This window comes from Perissodus microlepis, chromosome 14 (assembly GCF_051167445.1).
Source record: "Perissodus microlepis isolate ML-2025 ecotype Zambia chromosome 14, ASM5116744v1, whole genome shotgun sequence".
In the NCBI taxonomy this organism is placed as follows: domain Eukaryota; kingdom Metazoa; phylum Chordata; class Actinopteri; order Cichliformes; family Cichlidae; genus Perissodus; species Perissodus microlepis.
In genome coordinates, this window is record NC_140474.1 from 24,491,456 (window position 1) to 24,512,223 (window position 20,768).

Sequence of the window (20,768 nt, forward strand, 5' to 3'; positions counted from 1 at the left end):
AAGAGAAGTATTGGACGTAAAACCTAAACTGAGATCTAGTTGCAGGAGACGACAGGGAGACTTTTCTGCTCTGCCAACAGAAGAAGGAAAGAGTGAAATTTTGAATATTGAATGCGTCCGGCTGAAGACCCTACAGGTGACCTAGCAGTCATAGAAAAGGCGCAACAAGCAGAAATTCCCCAGCCGATTAACAACTTTGGTTAAATGGAAAAAGAAAAAAAAAAACTGATACAGTGTTTCATAGAACCAGATGTAAAAACTGAAGAAACATGTTTGTAATTTTATATATATTTCTGATATTTTAAGTTGTTTTTTAATATATCAGACATTTTAAAAAGATACTGCGTAAACAACAAAGTGCAAAGTCCCAGCAAGTTTCCAATCCAAATTAGCTGCTGACCACAGGCGGAGGTTCACCCTGTAGCCAGCACTGACCCCAACCTTTGCCCTGGGCCCCTCACATGTCCAGTGAGCTATCAGGCTCCCATTACTTGGTTGAATAATTTAGGGCTGACACTCCATCACTGATCTATTCACTTGACCTCTGAGGACACCAATCTTTGGGTGTCCACTGTGCATTTAAACTGGTGCATGCATTTGCTTTTTAAGGTCTGTTGGCTGGTTAATAAACCACTAATGGATCAATATAAAAGAGAAGCATTTTTGTCTACCTCTGTCAGAAGTCAAGACACTTGAGAAAGTTAGCAAAAGTTCTGAGACTGCATTATGTGCCAAGCTTTCCCGCAAAGCTCACTCTTGTCCTTCAAGTGACGGCACTTTACTAAGCCTGCTTTTAAATGAACTCCACAATAAGCCCAAATCCTCTTTCTGCTTTCCTGCTTTTGCTTTTACTTTACTGCTTTTATTTGACTAGCGTTATGTTGAGTCAGGTGGAGAATAGCCCCGTAGGTCCTGTGCTCTCCTGACATTAATTTGCATCTCATCAGCATGCTATCCCTCTCCTCTCCGCAGACAATGCTTGAAAGAGTGCACCGATCGGGTCCTTCCATTCACCTTCACTTTCCCCCCTTCTTTGCACCATTTTGCTTTGCTGTTTTATTCACCGGTTTCTGGCACATTCTGGCAGGAAATATAATTTACATCTGACTAGGGTTTAAAAAAAATGTTATTGAAATGTTGGGTTCAATTTTGAGCATCAAACTTTGCTTAGAAAAAATGAAATCACATGTCCTTACATGCAAATCTGCAAGCATGCACACACAGAATTTACACATGCAATACAACTTGAAATAACATAGTGATCTACTCAGCAGTTCCATGCCCTGACTCTCTTTTTTGGTCATCTAATCTACTGTGAATATTTACAAACTGGGTTTCCCTGTTTATATTTTAATATCTAAATTGCTGCATTGGTGTCAGTGCTATAGATGAAAAAGAAGCAAAGGGGTGTGTGCTTCAAACAATCACGTGCAGTGTGTATTTCCAATTTACAACTTCTCTCTATAATTGTGCATTATGAGCTCGGGCTTGTGTGTTTGCAATGTGTGTTATCGTGTCTTTTTATATTTCTTTCACCTGTTTTAGAACTCAGATTTGTTGTGTACTCCTGTGTGTGTGAGAGACTGTGCGAGTGTGTATGTATTGTTGACACCCAGTCATGTTTGGCTCCCTCCTTTTAGGCCAGCGCAGGCTGTGACGAGACAAGGAAACTGGGATCCTGTTTCAAGCTGGATGAGGCTATAAGAGACCAGGGAGCACTCTGCACAGACAGACACACTGACAGGCACAAAGGAGAGAAAAAGAACCAAGTTCAAAGAGAAAGTAGATCTAAGGACAGTTTCAGATAGTTTGGTAGAAGGTATCTAAAAAGTACTGAGAGCATTGCTGGGTGATTACAGAACAGTGAGATATGCATCACTCATTGAGGCTGGAGTAACTGTCATCTCCAAACGAAGGTGCGGGATCGAGAAACATTTGGAAACCTTAAGTGTGCTCTTTTCACCTTGATCCCAGAGCTTTGCTCTTGAGGGGAGGGGGCCACGCTCTGGGGCCATGCTAGCTGCACGAAGCAGCGGAGGGGGCGTCGGAGGGCCCGGCGGGCACCAGCCTCCCCACGTGCACCGAAAACACTCAGTGGCCTCTCTCAGTGGGCTAAAAGCCCAGCGCAGCAACTCCCAGGATGCCAAGCGCAATTCCTCCTCCGGGAAACAGGTGGCACAGCATAGAAACAAGGCAGCAGTAATCAGAGAGATGGAGACCAACTGGTACCTGAAAATGTTTGGCCTGGGCAAAGACGAGACAGTTGCACAAAAGACTGGCATGCTGTACAGGTCAGTTAAACCCTGTCTAAGTGTGTGTGGGCATGCTTGTCAGTGAGTGATTGTAGATACTTGAGAGTGCAAACAGACTGATGGCCTAACGTGTTACACAGAGCAGCTTGTTGATGAGCACAAATCATTTGTGAGGTGAATCGTGCACTGACCTCACAAGTACTTTGGAACACACACAGACCCGAAAACGTCTTTTTTATGATTATCTACACATCATTAACACTGTCATCTGTAAGTTTGTTTGTGCAACTGTCAGGAAATTCATAAAGTGCGTGCATGCACACTGTTAGATTGTTCAAGTATTTCTGTGCTGGATCCTCAGGGCTATCTGATGACAAGCGGTTCCCCCTCCGTCCAACCGTTTCATTTGTGTGTCACAGCAGTCACGCTGGTCATTACGACCTCGGCTTAAAGTTGTGTCACCGGATCTGTCCTTAATGCTAATAGCAAGCATCTGTCTCGCTGGTGGTGTTGACATCTTCCACCACCATGGTGACAAAACATGGAGGCTGGAGGGAGTGTTTTCATTCTTTTATGTGTGATTGACAGACAGGAAGCACCAATAGCGTTGATTCCTAATCCCAATTTTTTGACGTAGACTAGCAGCAAGTGTCTTTTTCTTCTTCTTCTTTTTTCCCTCACACATGGATATTTTTAGTATCGGGTTCCCCCAGCCCCCTTGCAATGTCTCCCCCTCTCATCGCTCCACTGCTCTCTCTTGTTGCTAAATGCCTAATCCATCTGTGTCCCATTCCAATCATTCAAGCCTAAAGCTCCACATTTATCAGTCTGCAGTCCTGCCTCTTCCTCTCCCTCCTTCTTCTTCCCTCTCTATATTCTCTGGCCTCTCTGCTGCTTTTGGTTTTGTTCCCTTTAATTTAGAAAAAACAAAGCAGAGCAGGGAAAAGAGACCAGAATGTTAAAGCAGCAAGGGACACGCTGTGATTAAATAAGGTTGAGGTCTCACAAATATTGATGGATTCATTTATGTTGCAGAGCAGCCATTCAGAAAGGATTGCTATAATCCAAATTTATTTGTTCAGTCTTCATAAAAATTAACTGGCGGAGGGTCAAAGAATCAAACTGTACACCCACACACAAACGTGCACACACTGTGTGTGTGGCTCAGTTGTAAACTTACAAAGGAGATTATTTTCCCCAGTGTTGCACATTGTGTTTTGCCTACACTGGCTTATTGGAAAATTGGAAGCAGTATTTAGGAATAATGGTAAAAAAAGAACAAAAAGGCAGCTTGGAATAGTTTGCAAAAAAAAAATACTGTACTGCATTACCAATATGATGCATGTGCATCATATTGGTAGTGTTACGCTGTCATCATAGCACCCCGGTGCAAATTTGCAGGAATAATGCACTCAGTGGATTGGTGCCTGTTTGTGATATTACCACAAAATATTTCTTTGCCTTTTTTGTGTTGCTTTCAAATTGTTTCAGAAAATTGCACAAAGGCACATTATAACAAAGAATTAAGTAAAAATAAGCCCGACTTGTCTAACGAAAAATGCACATTAAGCATCGGAGTGCTGTTTTCAAATGTGGCTTCAAATGGTATTAAACAGTCTTTCCGATGACATGCTTGGGGCTGCACACTTCACATGCTCTTTATTTACGGGCTCATAAAAGTGTGATGAGAGCCTCTCGCGGTTTGATTGACAGCACTACAGCTGCGTGTGGAACGTGAGGACAGTGTGAGTGTGTGAGTGAGTGCATTTAATGGGCATGTTTCCAAAGTGGTGAGCTCAATGTGCCACCAATAAAACCAACACTGTGTGAATCACTGTAAGATTAGCACGACCTTCACGCGTGTGCACTTACCCTCTCTAACATAGACAAAAAAAAGCTTTATAATTGTTTCCGTTTAGGGTACTGATCATTTTGTCCGATCACTTGGACTCAACTGTTATGTTGTGGATGCAGTCTTCTACTTGAAAGAACAGATAACAGTTTCCTCTGACCTAGAAATGCATGAACCCCTCTACAAGTCTCCGTCTTGCCAGTCAGCCAACTCGTGCCTGACACACACACACACATCTGCCAGCGCTGCGCTTTGAGCCGCTGACGTGATGCCAAACATCATGCGATGACTGGCTATCTGCTCTGCCTTAATTTAAATCAGAACAATTGATGCAGATTTTAGCTCTCTGGTGATTCTTTTTGAAACTCGGGACAGACCATAACAAGAAATAATCTGCTTTGTAACCACTTCTTTATAAATTGCCTTTCCTACCCCCGTGCTAATGTATTCCTTTCTATGCCACAAATTCATTAAATGCTCATTTATTTATTCTTTGACAAAACAGGGTATTTATACGATGTTTTCCCTAATTGCTTTTGTTCAGGTATTGAAAATTTAATTAACATTTTCTGCTTAGCCAAATTAATTATGCGGCTGAATTTTCATTTTCTTTTGGAGCCAGATAGTGAGAAATAACCTCGTAAACTTACTTTCATCATTGTTTGTTTACCCTTTATTGCAAAGATATTATGGATTACTTTAGTTTTTAAATAGAACATGGAGAGCATTTGTCAGGGACAAGCTTTGGAAAATATAGCCTAGGTGTTACAATGCAAACACTCTGTTCATGTCCAAATTGAGGCAACAGTATACTTAAACTCACCCCACGTTTTATTAGGTACACCTGGCTTCTAACAGGTTTGACCCCCTTTTGTCTCCAGAACAGCATTAATTCTTGATTGAACAAGGTGCTGAAATCATTCCTCAGAGATTCTGGTCCATGTTGATGTGACAGCATCACACACTTGCTGCAAATTTGTCCCAGAGGTACTCTGCTGGCTTAAGATCTGGTGCCCGTGGAGGCCATTTGACTACACTGAACTCACGTCATGTTCAAGAAACCAGTTTTAAATTAGTTTTGTGTCATGGAGCGTTATTCTGCTGCAAGCAACAAAGGGATGGTCAGTAACAATACTCAGGTAGGCTTTGACATTTAAACGATGAATAGTTTGTACAAGGGGCCAAAGTGTGCCAAGAAAATACCCCACACATCAACAGCCTGAACTGCTGATACAAGGCAGGATGGATCTGTGCTTTCATGTTGTTTATGTGAATGTTGCAGCAGAAATTAAGAGTCCATTTTTGGTTAGCCTGCGTGAATTGTTTCCTGTCCTTAGGTACCCGGTGTGGTCTGCTGTTGTAGCCCATCTGCTTAAAAATTTGCAGAGATGCTCTTCTGCATACCTTGGTTGAAATAAGCGCTTATTTGACTTTCTGTTGTCTTCCTGTCAGCTTAAAGCAGTCTGACCTCTGTAGATACTGTATTTCTTTGTGGTCTGCACAGAGTGACCTAGATTGATGAGTCAAATAATTTATTAGCACCCAATCTGTTAGCAAAGTCTTTCCTTCTCTAACTTAAAACTACATAAACACGTCCCTGTCGATAAATGCTTTTCATGGAAATGGACCATATAAAAAGTAGCACATAACTCCTGTGGGCTGGAGATGATCAGCAGAATTATTCACAAGCTACGATTAGTTCGTACTGTAGCTGTGTTTCCATTTACACTGGGCTCAATCAATATCTCATTAAACCCTGTTGCTTTTTCAGAGCGTACAGTAAGCCAGGGAGCAACAGTTCTAGGAATAAAACTCGACCGACCCGAATAATGACAGCCAACAGTATCGTCGCCCTCGTCTGACCGTGTATTGAGATTATATTTCCTGATACCTTCGGCACCAGGTGCGACAAAGGTGCGGCAACACGATACTATTGTTGCAGAACAAAAACACATGTTCCTGTAGAGCTTGATGGATGAAACACGGGGATGGTGTCAAGATCGGCAGTTTGATTCACACAGCTGGGATTCTTTTGCACACGTGTGCTAAAGTATCCATCCCATAATATGGAAACACTGTAATACTGAGATAAGTATTAAAAATATTAATCAGTCACATAATATGTTCTCTTCTTGTTAGATCACACCTCTTCAATGATTAAAAGAGCACTTGAAAACACAACGGCCGTCTTTGCCATGTATCGGTGTGTTGTTCTTATGTCATTTTGTCTGCCTCACTCTTCTCACCATTAATCTAGATATTCATTGATAATAACAATGGGATTTAGTGGGGGAATTTAGGCCAGCACACTGGTGTTAAACAGGAGCAGGACAGTCCCTGAGGGCTGCAGACTGATCGCTGACATAATTATTGCTGCCATTGAGTCAGATGGCAAAGACGAGGCTTTGTTCTTCTTCTCCTGCACGTAAACAACACAGAAATGTTGTTTTATTACACTGCAGATAATACGAGGTTACAGCATCCACACACATGGCCGGTGTGTCTTTTTAAACGTCATCCGCAAGCTGCTAAACTTGTTCCTAACATACCGTGGGCGCTCGGTAATATGCAATCTTTATATGGGGATTCGCTCACTGGAGGGAGGATATGTGGGGGTGGTGGGGACAAAATGAAAGAGACGACTAATTAATCTCAGGGAACAATGAGCTGGTTTTAAAATGAGAGTCGAAACGTATGAACTAAAGAGTTAAAAGAGAATAAATGAGGGGGGAGGAACTCGAACTGTGTCACAACAAGGACTCAGACAAAAAAGTTGTTTATGCCTAATTTTGCTGCTCATACATGGCCCCAAACTGTCCTCTCCCAGCTTCTCCGTCCTCTTTTGCTTTTCTTCCATCATTCACCCTCTGTTTTTTTTTCTTTTCCTCATCAGTGACTCACCTGCCTAAATGTTGAGCTCCTCAAAGGAGAATGTGACTGTTGTGAACACCAGAGGCCAAAATAAAAATGTTAAAATATAAAACAGAACAGAAAAAAAATCCAAGTGAGACAGAGAGAAAAAGAGTGAAATTAATTGGAGCTTTTAATACGACAGAGAGCATCTGTTGTTTGAATGTATGTGCGTCGAAGGTGTGTGCGATGCATAGTATGGACGTGAATATTCCAGGTCCATAAATACACTGTAAACACACTCAGGCGTTGCATAAGCTCAGATGACTTCCAGCTGCCAGGCATGATCAGGTTTTCCACCCACCCTGCTGGACAACAAGCACAGCTGCCTCTTTACCAACCTCCATGTGTCACTTTTGCATTAATAGCCATAATTTCACGTCCTGCAGGTACAGAAGAATCAGCCTTGAGGTTTTTACCCCCAAAACCCAAAAACAAACAAACAAAAACCCCCAAAACGAAATATCCCACGTTCAAACAAATTCTTTTATCACGTAGCTTCTACAGTTCCTGCATATAGCTTTTGGCTGTTGCCACTGGATGTCTGCAGGATACAATGAGGAGCAGTCAGGCAGTATTTGCTCTATACTGACACATACACAGATGATGGACTGAAATTCCATCATCTGTGTATGTGTCTACTTGTGGAAAGAGTGACAGTGTGTATCTTAACTCAAATTTCCTGATATGGAAGAGTGGCATTCCTCATGATTCCCACAATTCACTGGAGGACCAGACATGATGTCATTGAACGCTCCCATGAGAAGGCTAGAGGGGAGAGATTATATACTGTGTGTGTGTGTTTGTGCAGTCAAGAAAAAGGAAAGACGAGAAAACAGAGGCTTTTCCACTTTATTTTTTTGGTTTACCTAATTATGAAAACACCGCCCTTACACTGTGCACGACTGAATAACACGCCATCGGCCGTGTGCAAGCGTCTGCTCGAGTATGTGTGTCTGCGTGTTTATATTACGTGTTTGTTATGGGCAGAACTGGAGAGTACACATAGTTTAGAATAAGAAGGAGCAGAAAGGGAGGGCAGGGTAAGAAAAGAGAGGCAAAAAAGATGAAAAAGAATGAATTTAAAGGTTGTTGAAAGTGGAAAAAAAGTGACTGCTTTAAAAGTGCAACGAGTGTGAGAGACGGGCTGACAAAAAGCAAATGGCAGGAGACGTGAATGCTGGAAGAGAGACGGGAGAGAAAATCAGGAGTAAGTGAAAGGGCTTGTGACGGAGGGAATACTGGGAGACAAAAGAGGGATGATGAGGAAAGGCAGGGTGGGAGAGAGGATAAGGGGGTGGGGGGTGGAGAGGAAAAAGGGGTAAAAGGAAGGAGAGAGTGAGAGAGAAACAGAGAGTGAGAGAGTGAGAGGGAGGGAGGGAGGAAAAAATGTCCCAGATTCCCATGCTATTTAATAGGGAGCAAAACCAAACTGAGCTTATAATGTAGACTGGCTGAGCAGGGGGCAAAGTGACAGCATCAGTGTGTGGGTGTGTGTGTGTTACGTGTGTGCATGTGTGTGTGAGAGGAGAGGGACTGTGTGTTTGGCCCTCTGTTAATCTGTCTTCATGTGTGTATATGTGCAGACAACATATATGGCCTGGTGCATGGAGAAGTACATGTAAGGAAGTAACCTGTTTTCCCAGTGTGGACGAGCAGCCTGCTGACAGACTGGACTCCAGATTTCAGTTTGAAAAGAAAGGCTCCTTTCAGGGCTGGATGTTCTTTTGTTTTTGTTTTTAATAAGAGGAGGACTTGTGCAGCTTTATTTTGGAGGAATACTTCACACTAAGATTTAATCAGATGCTCTCACGCACACGCTCCTCTGCTCCGTGTAGCTGTGCGTGGGTGAGGGGCCTACCTGGATTAATCTGAGCGCACATGATTGTGGGACATGCGAACAGCAGAAAGGAGCGATTGAAGGGGAGGATAAAGTGAAGAAGAAAGCTGGAAGATGTACTTGTACAAGGCAACGTGCCCGGAGATCCCCAACCCGAAACAGAAGGGGTCCAGGATTCAGGGTGGAGGCCAGGGTGGGGTCCAGGCTCAAGGCCTGGGACAGGGGAGGCTTGTTGGAAAGACTTCTATGGGGACTGGAACGCGGCCCTACCCTCCTCTGATGCTGTGGACGGCAAACAAACCCAACGGTGTGGTGGAGCTCAAGCAGCTGGAGGAGTTCCTCAACTTCCACTCGCTGTCGCTGCACGACACGGTGAAGAGTCAGACAGGCATGGCCTACAGGTAACCTTACCTGTGTGTCTCTGTGAGAGGAAGTCATGTTCGGTCATGTTGACAGACTTATCATTTCTCTTTAAAGAGTTAGTAATGGCTGAGGGGGTTGAAGAGAGTTTTTTATAATTAGTGTTTTGTTTGATTCTACATCTGTGACATCTGAAGAGAAGCGTGGATAAAAATCAAACAGTTTTTCAAGCTTTCCCCCCACATGCTCTGTGTTTACATGATTCTAAGGTCATGCTTGCTTTGCAATGCCCATTGCATAATGGGAACTATTGATCTCTTTTAAAACTCCCAAGCTAATTGATCATTAGCTCTGAGTTCTTTATAAATAATTTTAATCCGAGTCCTCTCTGTTTCTGATGGATGCATAATACTAAGTATAATAAGCTATAGTTTCAGCTGCATGCTGTATTGAGCTAGCCGGCACATACAGGACTAACTGTGGCAGAAAAAAATAAATAAGTCACATGTCAACAAGCATCACCCCAAGCGCATATGTTTGTAATGCACACGTGCTTAGGTTCTTTTATTCCCTTTTTAATTATGTGAATCCGAGATCTGTGTTTTTCTTTAAATATGTACAAAATTGCTTTACAGTGCTTTAAGAGTTGTCAGCACCCCTTGGATTTGATACGAGTGCATATTTTTCAATGTATCAGAGTGTGCACACTGCAGGTAGAAAATGAGCGTCATCATTCAAATAGCTCCTGTTAAATGATCTTTTGTTTTGAAGGTAATCCGGTTCATGCTCCTTGTGCGCTGGTAGAAACTGCTGTCATGTGCTTGTTGTTTTTCTCCAAGTTCGTCATCTGTGACTAAGCGCCGTGTTGGCGAGTGGTTTGAGCGAGTGTGATCGGGACATTGTGGATCGCTGCTCAGCCCCCAGGCAAAAAAAAGTAACACGTAGCTTCTTTGCCTGAATCGCCTGGTCGTCTCCGGAGAGGACGAGAGGGGGATGAGCTTGAGTAAAGCCTTCTCTGTTGTTTACCTCAGCTTGTTAGAGCTCATTAATCTTAATTTGTACCTGAATTTGTTTAAATGTTTAAAAATGTTTCTTTTTCCATTAGAAACTTAAAAAAACATCCAGTGTGAACTGAGAGTCCACACTGACAAAATGGAATAAAAAAACAACTTGGGAATCAGAGGAAATAAAATATTCTTATTCAACAAAGTAAATCAATAAGACTGCATAGTGTGGTTTTAAAAAATTAGTGTCCATGTGTGTTTTATATTTGGAGACACTGCTGGCTTAGCATTTCCATGAACTATATTTCTGTCATTCGTTCCCTGGGGCTTCCTCATCAGTGGTTCTTTGCAAAATCCTGCCAACATATTTCACTGTATTACAGTCAGTGTAATAATAACACGGACTAAACTTATTCCGTTGTTGTGTTGGTTTAGAAGATCTGGCAGCTCAGACCGTTTCCATCACCCCTCTGTGCCCACCAATGGAGAAAGGGGGTGTAGAGAGGAGTGTGATGGGAGTCTGTATCTCTGTTGGATCAACCTGGCTAAAGGAGCTCATATGGCCATTCGCTATTAGCATTTGCCTGGGGACATATTGGCATATGTGCGTTCGAGGGCCTGTGTGTGTGTGTTTAAAAGTTTGTGGCTATTGCCATGGTAACCTAATAGAACAGCTGGCTGCCCACGACCTTTTCCAGGTCAGCGTGCTTGTCGGTGGTCAAGTTGAGCAGTCTGTTCACTCAGACACACACAAATAAGAAAGAAATTTGAAATTTTGTTAAGTAGAAAGCATTTCCCCGAATTAGCATGCAAAACAATGAAACCTTTGAACTTAGTTTTAACCATAAAAGAGATAAAACCGGGCGTCAGTTTAGCTTATGGGATGAGCAGGTGATCAAAGGAGGTGGTCCTGGGTTTGAGTCTGACCTCAGGCCCTTTGCTACGTCTGCTCTCTGTCCACTATCTACAACTGTGCTTTCTAATAAAGGCAATTTTTTTGTGGGGGGTCTTTTTGTGTGGAGAAAAAATAAAACAAACCAAACCAGTCATGACTTCAACCTCCCAAAAATGGGTTACATACAAGATATTAATAAAAATGCTTTTATTAGCACATGAACACCCCAAAGGAAGAGATGCAATTCAGTCAAGTGCCCTCTGTGACCTTTAAATGTGTTTTCCCTTTAAAGTCCTGCCAGCTCTGTGGGGGTGAGCCGAGGAGAGTTGTGACTTGACTTTTTTGGTGCTGTGTCTAAATATTATATTTTAAGAAGTAAAAGTAAAGTATAGTGGCTTTTATGTATGGACGATCCAAACCTGGCGCAACCGAACTGTACACTTACCACTTTATTATGCACATCAGTTTAATCACATGGCAGCATATGCAACTTGAAGCATTTAGGCATGCAGACGTAGTCAAAATGACCTGCTGAAGTTCAAGTTGAGCCTCAGAATGGGAAGAAAGATGATTTTGAGGTTGGTGTGGTTGTTGGTGCCAGACGGGCTGATCTACAGGGATTTTCTTGAATAATCATCTTTAGGGTTAACAGAGAATGATCTGAAAGATCTGTCTCATAGCAAGAGGGCGTCCTTGTGCCTGTGAGGGCTCTCATTCGGTACAGCAGCTTCCTCTTTTTTATATTAAAAAAAGGCATTTTTTGTCTTCCCTGCCCCTACTTTGGAAAGCTATGACATCACAACAATGCGACAGTCAACTGCAATGTTGATCGTGGATCAGCATTATTGTGATGATGCTAATGAGTGATTCTATGGATGGATGGACTGGATCCATATCATGAGAACAGATGATATGGATCCACGTGAACAAGTGCCTGGTTAATGTCTTAGGTCAGAGGAGCTAACGTTACAACCAAGGTATGCAGAAGAGCATCCCTCAATTGTGAAGCAGATGGGCTCCAGCAGCAGAAGACCACACCTTCTTCCACCCCTGAAAGCAACGAACAGGAAACTGAGGCTACAGTTTCACACAAGCTTGTGTTGTGGGCTCAAATCATCTCCTACTGATTTCTTTCACTGTACCAAAATATCCTCCACAGGCAAATCTCAATTCATTAGAGCACCTTTGGGATGTGGTGGAACAACAAATTTACATCATGGATGTATAGCCAAGAAATCTGCAGCGACTGTGTGATGCTGTCATGCCGACATGGACCAAAATCTCAGAGGACTATTTCCAGCACTTTATTGAATCAGTGCAACGAAGAATTAATTCAGTTCTGCAAGCAAAAAGGTTCAACCTGATATTTGCAAAGTGTATGGTGGGTTTAAAACAGAAACACACATGCACACAGACACACAGGCATTCTTTCAAATGGTCCAAAGTGCACAGATGGAAAGAGGAAGAAGAGGCAAATTCCATGTAGATATGAGCTCAACAGAGTGCCCTCACATGCCCTTTAGTTTATTATTCATGAGTGTGTGTGCCTGTTTGTGGGGCGTGGGTGAGTCCTTTCAGTTGTGCAAGAGCATCGGTGAGTGTTTGTTTGACAGCAAATTACCTCAGTGTGTGTGCATGTTCATTATGTCGTTAATATGGCCCTGACTATGTAGGTTATGGTGACAACATAATGTTCATTTCAGAACATATGCATTTAACATTTTCTCTGGGCTAATGTTAACACTAATCGGGGAGATACTGATGCACTGTGACACTGTAAGTAGCATTTTAGAGAGACGGTGATCGCTCAGTACCAGAATGTAGCCTCGGAAATGGATTTTGACATCAACTCAGTGCGTGTTAGTCATGAACGCTCCACTACAATGAATAAATATCAAGCTGAAAGCTAAGTTTTGTGTTCAATCAGCCTCCAGAGCGACAAACAAAAAGCGTGAATCAAGTACATCCCCTTTTAACCTAGATTCCAAAGTTATTAGGCACGCAAATGCACTCCGCCGATGTTTGATTACTCACGCTGAATTAAAACAGACATCAATTCAATCAGCCAAGTGGGGAAAAAGATTAATCTAAAGGCCATGGTATTATTGGATACAGCAGGGGAATGCTGGGTAAGGGCACAACAGTGAAGGGGAATTCAAACCTCCAGGGGGCAGAAGGTCACATTATGAAGCATATGCCATGTGCTCTTGGGTGTACTAATGTGTGTTTGTGAGTACGCGTGTGTATTTCTTGTATTGCTCATGTTTTCACAGTCATATCATGGGGACCTAAAAAGGGGATGCAGACAAAAAGACCCTGTAATGATTGTATAGAGACTTGTTTCAAGGTTAAGTCAAGGCTAAGTTTCTAGAAAATGATTGTAAGACGATGAAAATTCCCTTGAAGTGATAGAAACTGAACTGCCAGTGTGTGTGTGTGTTTGTGTGTGTTTTCAGACAGTCTGGATGTTTGTCAGTCCATCTGATTAAATGAGCTCTGCCTGCTGATCGACTGTGGTGTGAAGGTGACAGAGTTACATTGTCCCTGCAGTTGCTTCTCTCCTCCCCTGTCACTCACTTCTTTCTCTGTCCCTGCAGCCTTTGCTGATTTTGTTCTGTGCATAATTCATAGTCTGTGTGCATCAGCCATTTCTACTCTGCCTTTGCTGTTTTCAGAATGTGAATTAAATTCTCCACGTTGTAAAACAGGAAATGACTTTCCTAGATTTATCGTGTTAGGAATGTATTTCGAGGTCTGTACCACGAAGTAAGATTTCAGCTTATTCGGATAACTTATTGGGTTAACTCTGGGTTTTCTGTACTGCAAAGGTAGCTCACATCAACAGGTATGAAGTCAGCGGATACTCACCAGTCAGCAAAATCAATGTTAATCCTGAGAGTCTGATAGTCTTATGACTAAAATTTCATTTTGCTTTAGTCATAATTTAGGCATTAAATTCTTTCATAAGATTATAGTAGACTCAGTCTGAAGTTGATTACAATATAAAGTGTAAAAAGTTTGTTGTGTTTTTATTGGTCAGAGTTGCTCCACACACTTAAAAAAGCATCTTATTTTTCTTGATATCAAATGAGAAATATGTCCATTAGGTCTACTCTACTCTTCCTCCCAAGCGTTGACATTTTCTTGCATTTTTAGGAGAAACTGGGAGTATGAAAGATGTTTTTATATGAACTCTTTACTTGCTCTCAGACCAATAAAGACCACTGAGGTTGTAGCTGAAACAATAAGACCAAGACTGCCTTTTAAACTTTTATCTAATGAAATACTCGATATAATCCACCAGATAAACTTTATGGATAGAAATAAATCTTCCTCCAATCCTGCTGACCAAAGCGCTCAAAGCTCGCCCGCATTCATACAGGACTTTTAATACTGAACTCCTGCACAGTGCTTTTCCTCTCTCACACACTCACACAGCAGCCGTTGTTGCTTTCAGTCTGTGTTATGTGTTCAACATCCCCATAGTCAAAGGAGCTTGCAAAGAAAAGCGTCTGGACTTCTTTAAGTTTACTTGAAGACGTTTCACCTCTCATCCGAGAAGCTTCTTCAGTTCTAAGGTCAAATGGTGGAGAGTCCCAGATATAAACCTAGTGGGAGTATCCCCCCACAGAGGGACAAAAGGACCCCCTGATGATCTTCTAATCGCCTGCGCCAAGGTGTGAAACTGGGTGTGGGTCCCAATCAGCCAGAGTTTCGGGTGTGTTCATTGTGAAACCTGGCCCCACCTTATCATGCGAATTCCTGAGGTCAGATGGCCCAGGATGTGAGTGGGCGTTAAGGCGTCTGGGAAGGGATCTCAAAACTGGATTATAGATGGCAGAGAGTTGGTGTCGTAAACCCCCGCCTCTGTTCAAAGATGGTCGCTCACAGTGGACATAGATGGCTTCTTTCACTCCTCTTTCAAACCATCTGTCCTCTCTGTCCAAAATGTGAACATTGGCATCCTCGAAAGAGTGACCTTTATCCTTAAGATGCAGATGGACTGCTGAGTCTTGTCCTGTGGAGGTGGCTCTTCTGTGTTGTGCCATGCGCTTGTGAAGTGGCTGTTTGGTCTCTCCAATGTAGAGGTCTGGGCATTCCTCGCTGCACTGTACAGCATACACCACATTGTTAAGTCTGTGTTTTGGCGTTTTGTCTTTCGGGTGAACCAGTTTTTGTCTGAGCGTGTTGCTGGGTCTGAAATGCACCGGGATGTCATGCTTGGAGAAAACTCTCCTAAGTTTTTCTGATACACCGGCTACATAAGTGATGACAATGTTGTTGCGTCTGTCCTTCTTATCCTCCCTCGTTGGTGTCTGGTCTTCTTTTCTGTGCCTCTTTGCTGACTTTAAGAACGCCCATTTAGGATAGCCGCACGTTTTCGTTGTATTTGAAATATGTCTCACCACTACATATTTCAAATACAACGAAGGCTTTTACAGACAAAAACATGGCTGTGCCATGGGCTCCCCCGTGTCACCTATTGTAGCCAACCTTTACATGGAGGAAGTGGAAAGGAAGGCTCTTGGCTCTTTCAAAGGAAGAGTACCCAGCCACTGGTACAGATATGTGGACGACACCTGGGTCAAAATCAAGACACAAGAAGTGGAATCCTTCACTGCGCACATTAACGCTGTGGATAAAAACATCAAGTTCACCAGGGAAGACACAAAGGACAACTGTTTGCCTTTCCTGGACTGCGCTGTGCACATTGAAGAGAACGGCAAACTCAACATCGAAGTTTACCGGAAGCCCACACACACGGACCAGTACCTCCTCTTTGACTCCCATCACCCTTTGGAACACAAACTTGGAGTAATTAGGACCCTACACCACCGGGCAGAACATGTTCCCTCTAAGCCTGAAGGAAAAAAGAAGGAACACACACATGTAAAGGAAGCACTCAAAACGTGCGGCTATCCTAAATGGGCGTTCTTAAAGTCAGCAAAGAGGCACAGAAAAGAAGACCAGACACCAACGAGGGAGGATAAGAAGGACAGACGCAACAACATTGTCATCCCCTATGTAGCCGGTGTATCAGAAAAACTTAGGAGAGTTTTCTCCAAGCATGACATCCCGGTGCATTTCAGACCCAGCAACACGCTCAGACAAAAACTGGTTCACCCGAAAGACAAAACGCCAAAACACAGACTTAACAATGTGGTGTATGCTGTACAGTGCAGCGAGGAATGCCCAGACCTCTACATTGGAGAGACCAAACAGCCACTTCACAAGCGCATGGCACAACACAGAAGAGCCACCTCCACAGGACAAGACTCAGCAGTCCATCTGCATCTTAAGGATAAAGGACACTCTTTCGAGGATGCCAATGTTCACATTTTGGACAGAGAGGACAGATGGTTTGAAAGAGGAGTGAAAGAAGCCATCTATGTCCACTGTGAGCGACCATCTTTGAACAGAGGCGGGGGTTTACGACACCAACTCTCTGCCATCTATAATCCAGTTTTGAGATCCCTTCCCAGACGCCTTAACGCCCACTCACATCCTGGGCCATCTGACCTCAGGAATTCGCATGATAAGGTGGGGCCAGGTTTCACAATGAACACACCCGAAACTCTGGCTGATTGGGACCCACACCCAGTTTCACACCTTGGCGCAGGCGATTAGAAGATCATCAGGGGGTCCTTTTGTCCCTCTGTGGGGGGATACTCCCACTAGGTTTATATCTGGGACTCTCCACCATTTGACCTTAGAACTGAAGAAGCTTCTCGGATGAGAGGTGAAACGTCTTCAAGTAAACTTAAAGAAGTCCAGACGCTTTTCTTTGCAAGCTCCTTTGACTACGATGACCTGGATGACTGAGAACCTTCACAGACAACATCCCCATAATTTTCCAATTTTATGGTTTTGTCTCCGCTGCACTTTTTTATGTTTCATGATTGGCCAGCACCACTTTTTTTTCCCGTGAACCTGTGATCTCCTCAACCTGATTGCCAGTGTTAGAGTAATTGGTATGTAATGGAAAGACACCACGGGCATGTAAACTTGTGCTATAGTAGAAGCGTCTTAAGGTGGTATGAGCTTGCAGAAGATACATAAAAGTAAAAGTTTGCAGTTCATTACAATTATAGTTGCTTCTAATGGCAGTAATGATCCCTCCCTTGACCTGGAGACATTTTTCATGTATTAAAATGTATAAAAAGAACAGATTATTAGCTGGAATTACACTATAGAGCACCACCAGTCCTGCTACTCTTTGATAACAGATCCCCCAGGTTCTGCTACTGGTATGTCAAATCAAAAAGGAACTCCAGTACTGTGTAATGTACTAGTCTTACTGCTTTTAACTAGAAATCCCATTTTAACCATACAGCATATTATATACTTCACATCTATGGTCCATTTAGAATAACCACTTAACCCAACAAGCATGTATTTGGGTTGGTGGAGGAAGCCCATGCAGGCACAGAGATAACATGCAAACTTCAGAGAGACCACAGGAAGGCTGCAGCCAACCTGGAGGTTTGAATCAGGGGAGAACACCACTAACCATTGCTCGACCGTGCCGGCCATAAAGGCCAGTGAAGGCCATGTCAACGTGGACGTGAGCCCTGTACCTACTCTGCTTGACTGTCCAGGCCTTGAACCTCATGTGTTTTCTCTCTATTAGCAGTAAATCAATATTCAATATTTCATAAAATTAACTATTAAAAAAGTGTCTTTGAACGGCAGAGATACAGAAATGTCTGGATGTAGCACAGAGTCATGGCTCAGCGTGTGCGCTTGAAGCCATTTATGATTTTTAATTTGTTTGATCTGCTGCTCACCTCAAACAAGTACAAGCAGAAATGTTGGACTTTTAACGATATACTGTAAATTTCTGTTTGTTTGTTTTTTTACAAGTACAGTTAAAAATTAAAAAACAAAACTAAAAAAAGGACTGTCTGGGCAAAGAGTCACCAGAACTTTTTCTGTAATTTTACACATTTGTTTCTTATAATTTGAGAGTCGTGCTGACAGATTGCTTTCTTATTCATAGCAGCTTTTACTTTGTAGAAAAACAGTTAAATATAGGACTTCTTTACACTGACAGGAAGGGGAGTTTCACTGGTCTGGACCATTTAAGAAGTGGGCTGTATGTGGCCTGCCATGTATGGCCTGTCAGGGGTGTCAGTGAGTTTGACACCCCTGGTCTATGGCTTTTTGTCTCAGGGACCACGGATTTGTTTTTTTGTTTTTGTTAATGGGTGTTTCCCTTGTTGCCGGGTTTCAAAAATGGCAGTTTTGATTTTTGTGAAGGAGTCGCCTTCATGACTCTTGATTGACGTCACTTACAAACTAATTGGTGAGATGCGGACTGCTGGCATCATGTTTTTGGATTGACTTGGCTCGCTTGGGAACCTGGCTGAGCAGGTACTAAAGAAGTACCCGGTACCAGGTACGACCACCTAATGGAAAACCCTAAAAACCGAGTTGAGTTGAGCCGAGTAGGTACTTGTGGAAAAGGGTTATACATGTAATAGGACTAATTTACAACTGTAATCCCTGCTCTAACAAACTGTCTGTGTAGCTGGATACAGAAAGCGATTTCAGCACCAATGAGTTTTAAGTAACTAAGTTTCTTACCAAAGAATGTCAGGAATCTATCAGGATGCATCTGGAGGGAAAAATCTCCATAGATTTCCTTCATTTACACTTGGGCTTGGAATTTCTGAACCAAAGCATGAAATAAGGTTTTATAATCGTGACATGTCTTCCTCGGAGGCTCCTGTTGTTTTTGGTCACACACCAATCTATTTTCTCTATGGACGTGCTGGATGGTCAGTATTCCTGATCATGCTTCAGCTGTTATCCTGTAATCTGGTTGCGTATGTTTGGGAAAAGAGAGACTGAACCCTGAGATAACTTAAATTACACTTCAATATTGCACACAGATGGTGCTGATTGCATCTTACGTACATCTACCAACTAATGTAAGTCTAATAGCAACAACCAAACAACCCAGTGACGTCACTTTCTGTGCTCTCACAAGGTCCAACCTCCATCCATCCATCCATCCATCCATCCATTCGCTTCCGCTTATCCTTTTCAGGGTCGCGGGGGGCGCTGGAGCCTATCCCAGCTGTCATAGGGCGAGAGGCGGGATACACCCTGGACAGGTCACCAGTCTGTCGCAGGGACAACACACAGGGACAGACAACCAAAAACCTCTAAAGACTTATTTCTTAAATCCAGCTTTACACCAGTTGACAGTTTTGCAGAGTAGTGCTGCATGGTGTAAACCAGCCCCAATACACGTAGTGTTTCGTGTCCACTTTAAATCGGGAATAAGAGATTTGAACCCTAAGCTGCAAACCCAACTCAGAAACTGTTTCTGTACTCCACATCACTTCAAAGCATGATAAAGATAAATAAATGTTAAATAATAAAATATAACAGCTGTGTTTGACTACCCAAAGAGCAGCAGTGACAATTTATTGACTAAAACCAGTCACAAGCCTCTGCTCTGTGGACCGGAGCCCTTCTGTTCCCCCACAGTGTTTATGCTCAAACGTTTGCCTATGTAAGGAGAAACTGTTCAGGCACTGCACTTCATTTATTACTCGCAGACACAAAGAGAAGGAAGAGCAAAGTATTGGGTGGGCGGAAATCGACGATGTTAAAAAAATACAAATTATTTAAAAATGATCTTTAAGCAAGCACATTGATAATATTATATTATTTATAGCCTCTGCGGTGTGTCACAGAGTTTAGAGCCTAATCTGTTCTTCCTCACTTTGTGTTGTGTATGTATTTGTTTCTCTGTGTGCAACAGTGTGCGTGTGCATTTGTCAGAGATGGGAAGCTGTAGTTTGTAACCAAGATGCACAGTTGCGCTCCTAACCAGTGAGTTAAGGAGCGAGTAAATGCACACACTCACAGAAACAGATACGCCACAGTCAGACACACAAACACTCAGATAAATGCGTCAATTGCTCATCCTTTATTCATCTTGGAAAACAAGTGAATATTTAACAGAAGAGCTGGTGTCCTCTTTAAATAGTTAATTGGTCAGCCGGTCACAGAAGTGGCGTGCGTGCATGCAGTCATTTATCTAACTTTATAAATACCACACAAGTCTACAATTTGTGCATCACAGTCTACATTTCTGCACAACTAAATAAAAAGAAATGAAGAAGAATCTAAGGTGCCTGCATTAGTTCTTGCTTTAGAGTCTTTTCTATTATGAATATAGAGGGTGTGTTAAATTGTGAAGAGCTTTACACACTTGGTATTACACCAGCCAAGATCCTGTGACACCTTTGGCTTAGAACCAGCCATGTAATAAATTACTTTGGACTGAGAGAAAGAAAGCGCCTCATTTTGTACTGTAATTACAAGATAGGGTGGTCTGTTTAATCAGGGATTTTATTGTACATCGTGTTCAGTTAGGTTACACGCTAAAGCTGAGGTTTAGTTTTATTCAAGCACTTTATTCAAGTACAAATTTGAGGTAGTCTTAGTATGAGTGTCATATCACTTCACTCTGCCAGTTTAATATGACAACAGGAAGGATGCAGTACTTTATTTATTTTTTACAATTGTCTCACAGCTTTAGTAATCTTAGCATTATTGTCTATTAAATATAACTATTATAGCATACAAAGCTATATTATAGCCTTTGACACGTATAGGTGAACTGGATCCTCAAGAC

General features: G+C 42.5%; 1 protein-coding gene across 1 annotated transcript in view; it reads left to right on the plus strand.

Moving 5' to 3' along the window:
- The first annotated feature begins 8,455 nt into the window (after nucleotides 1-8,455).
- Nucleotides 8,456-20,768, plus strand: part of kcnab1a (potassium voltage-gated channel subfamily A regulatory beta subunit 1a) — a 110,810-nt gene continuing 98,497 nt past the window's right edge. Inside the window, exon 1 of the mRNA XM_084951964.1 lies at nucleotides 8,456-9,255. Within this exon, the coding sequence (XP_084808090.1) occupies nucleotides 8,969-9,255 (287 nt within the window). The 5' untranslated portion in view covers nucleotides 8,456-8,968. The remainder of the gene's footprint in view (nucleotides 9,256-20,768) is intronic.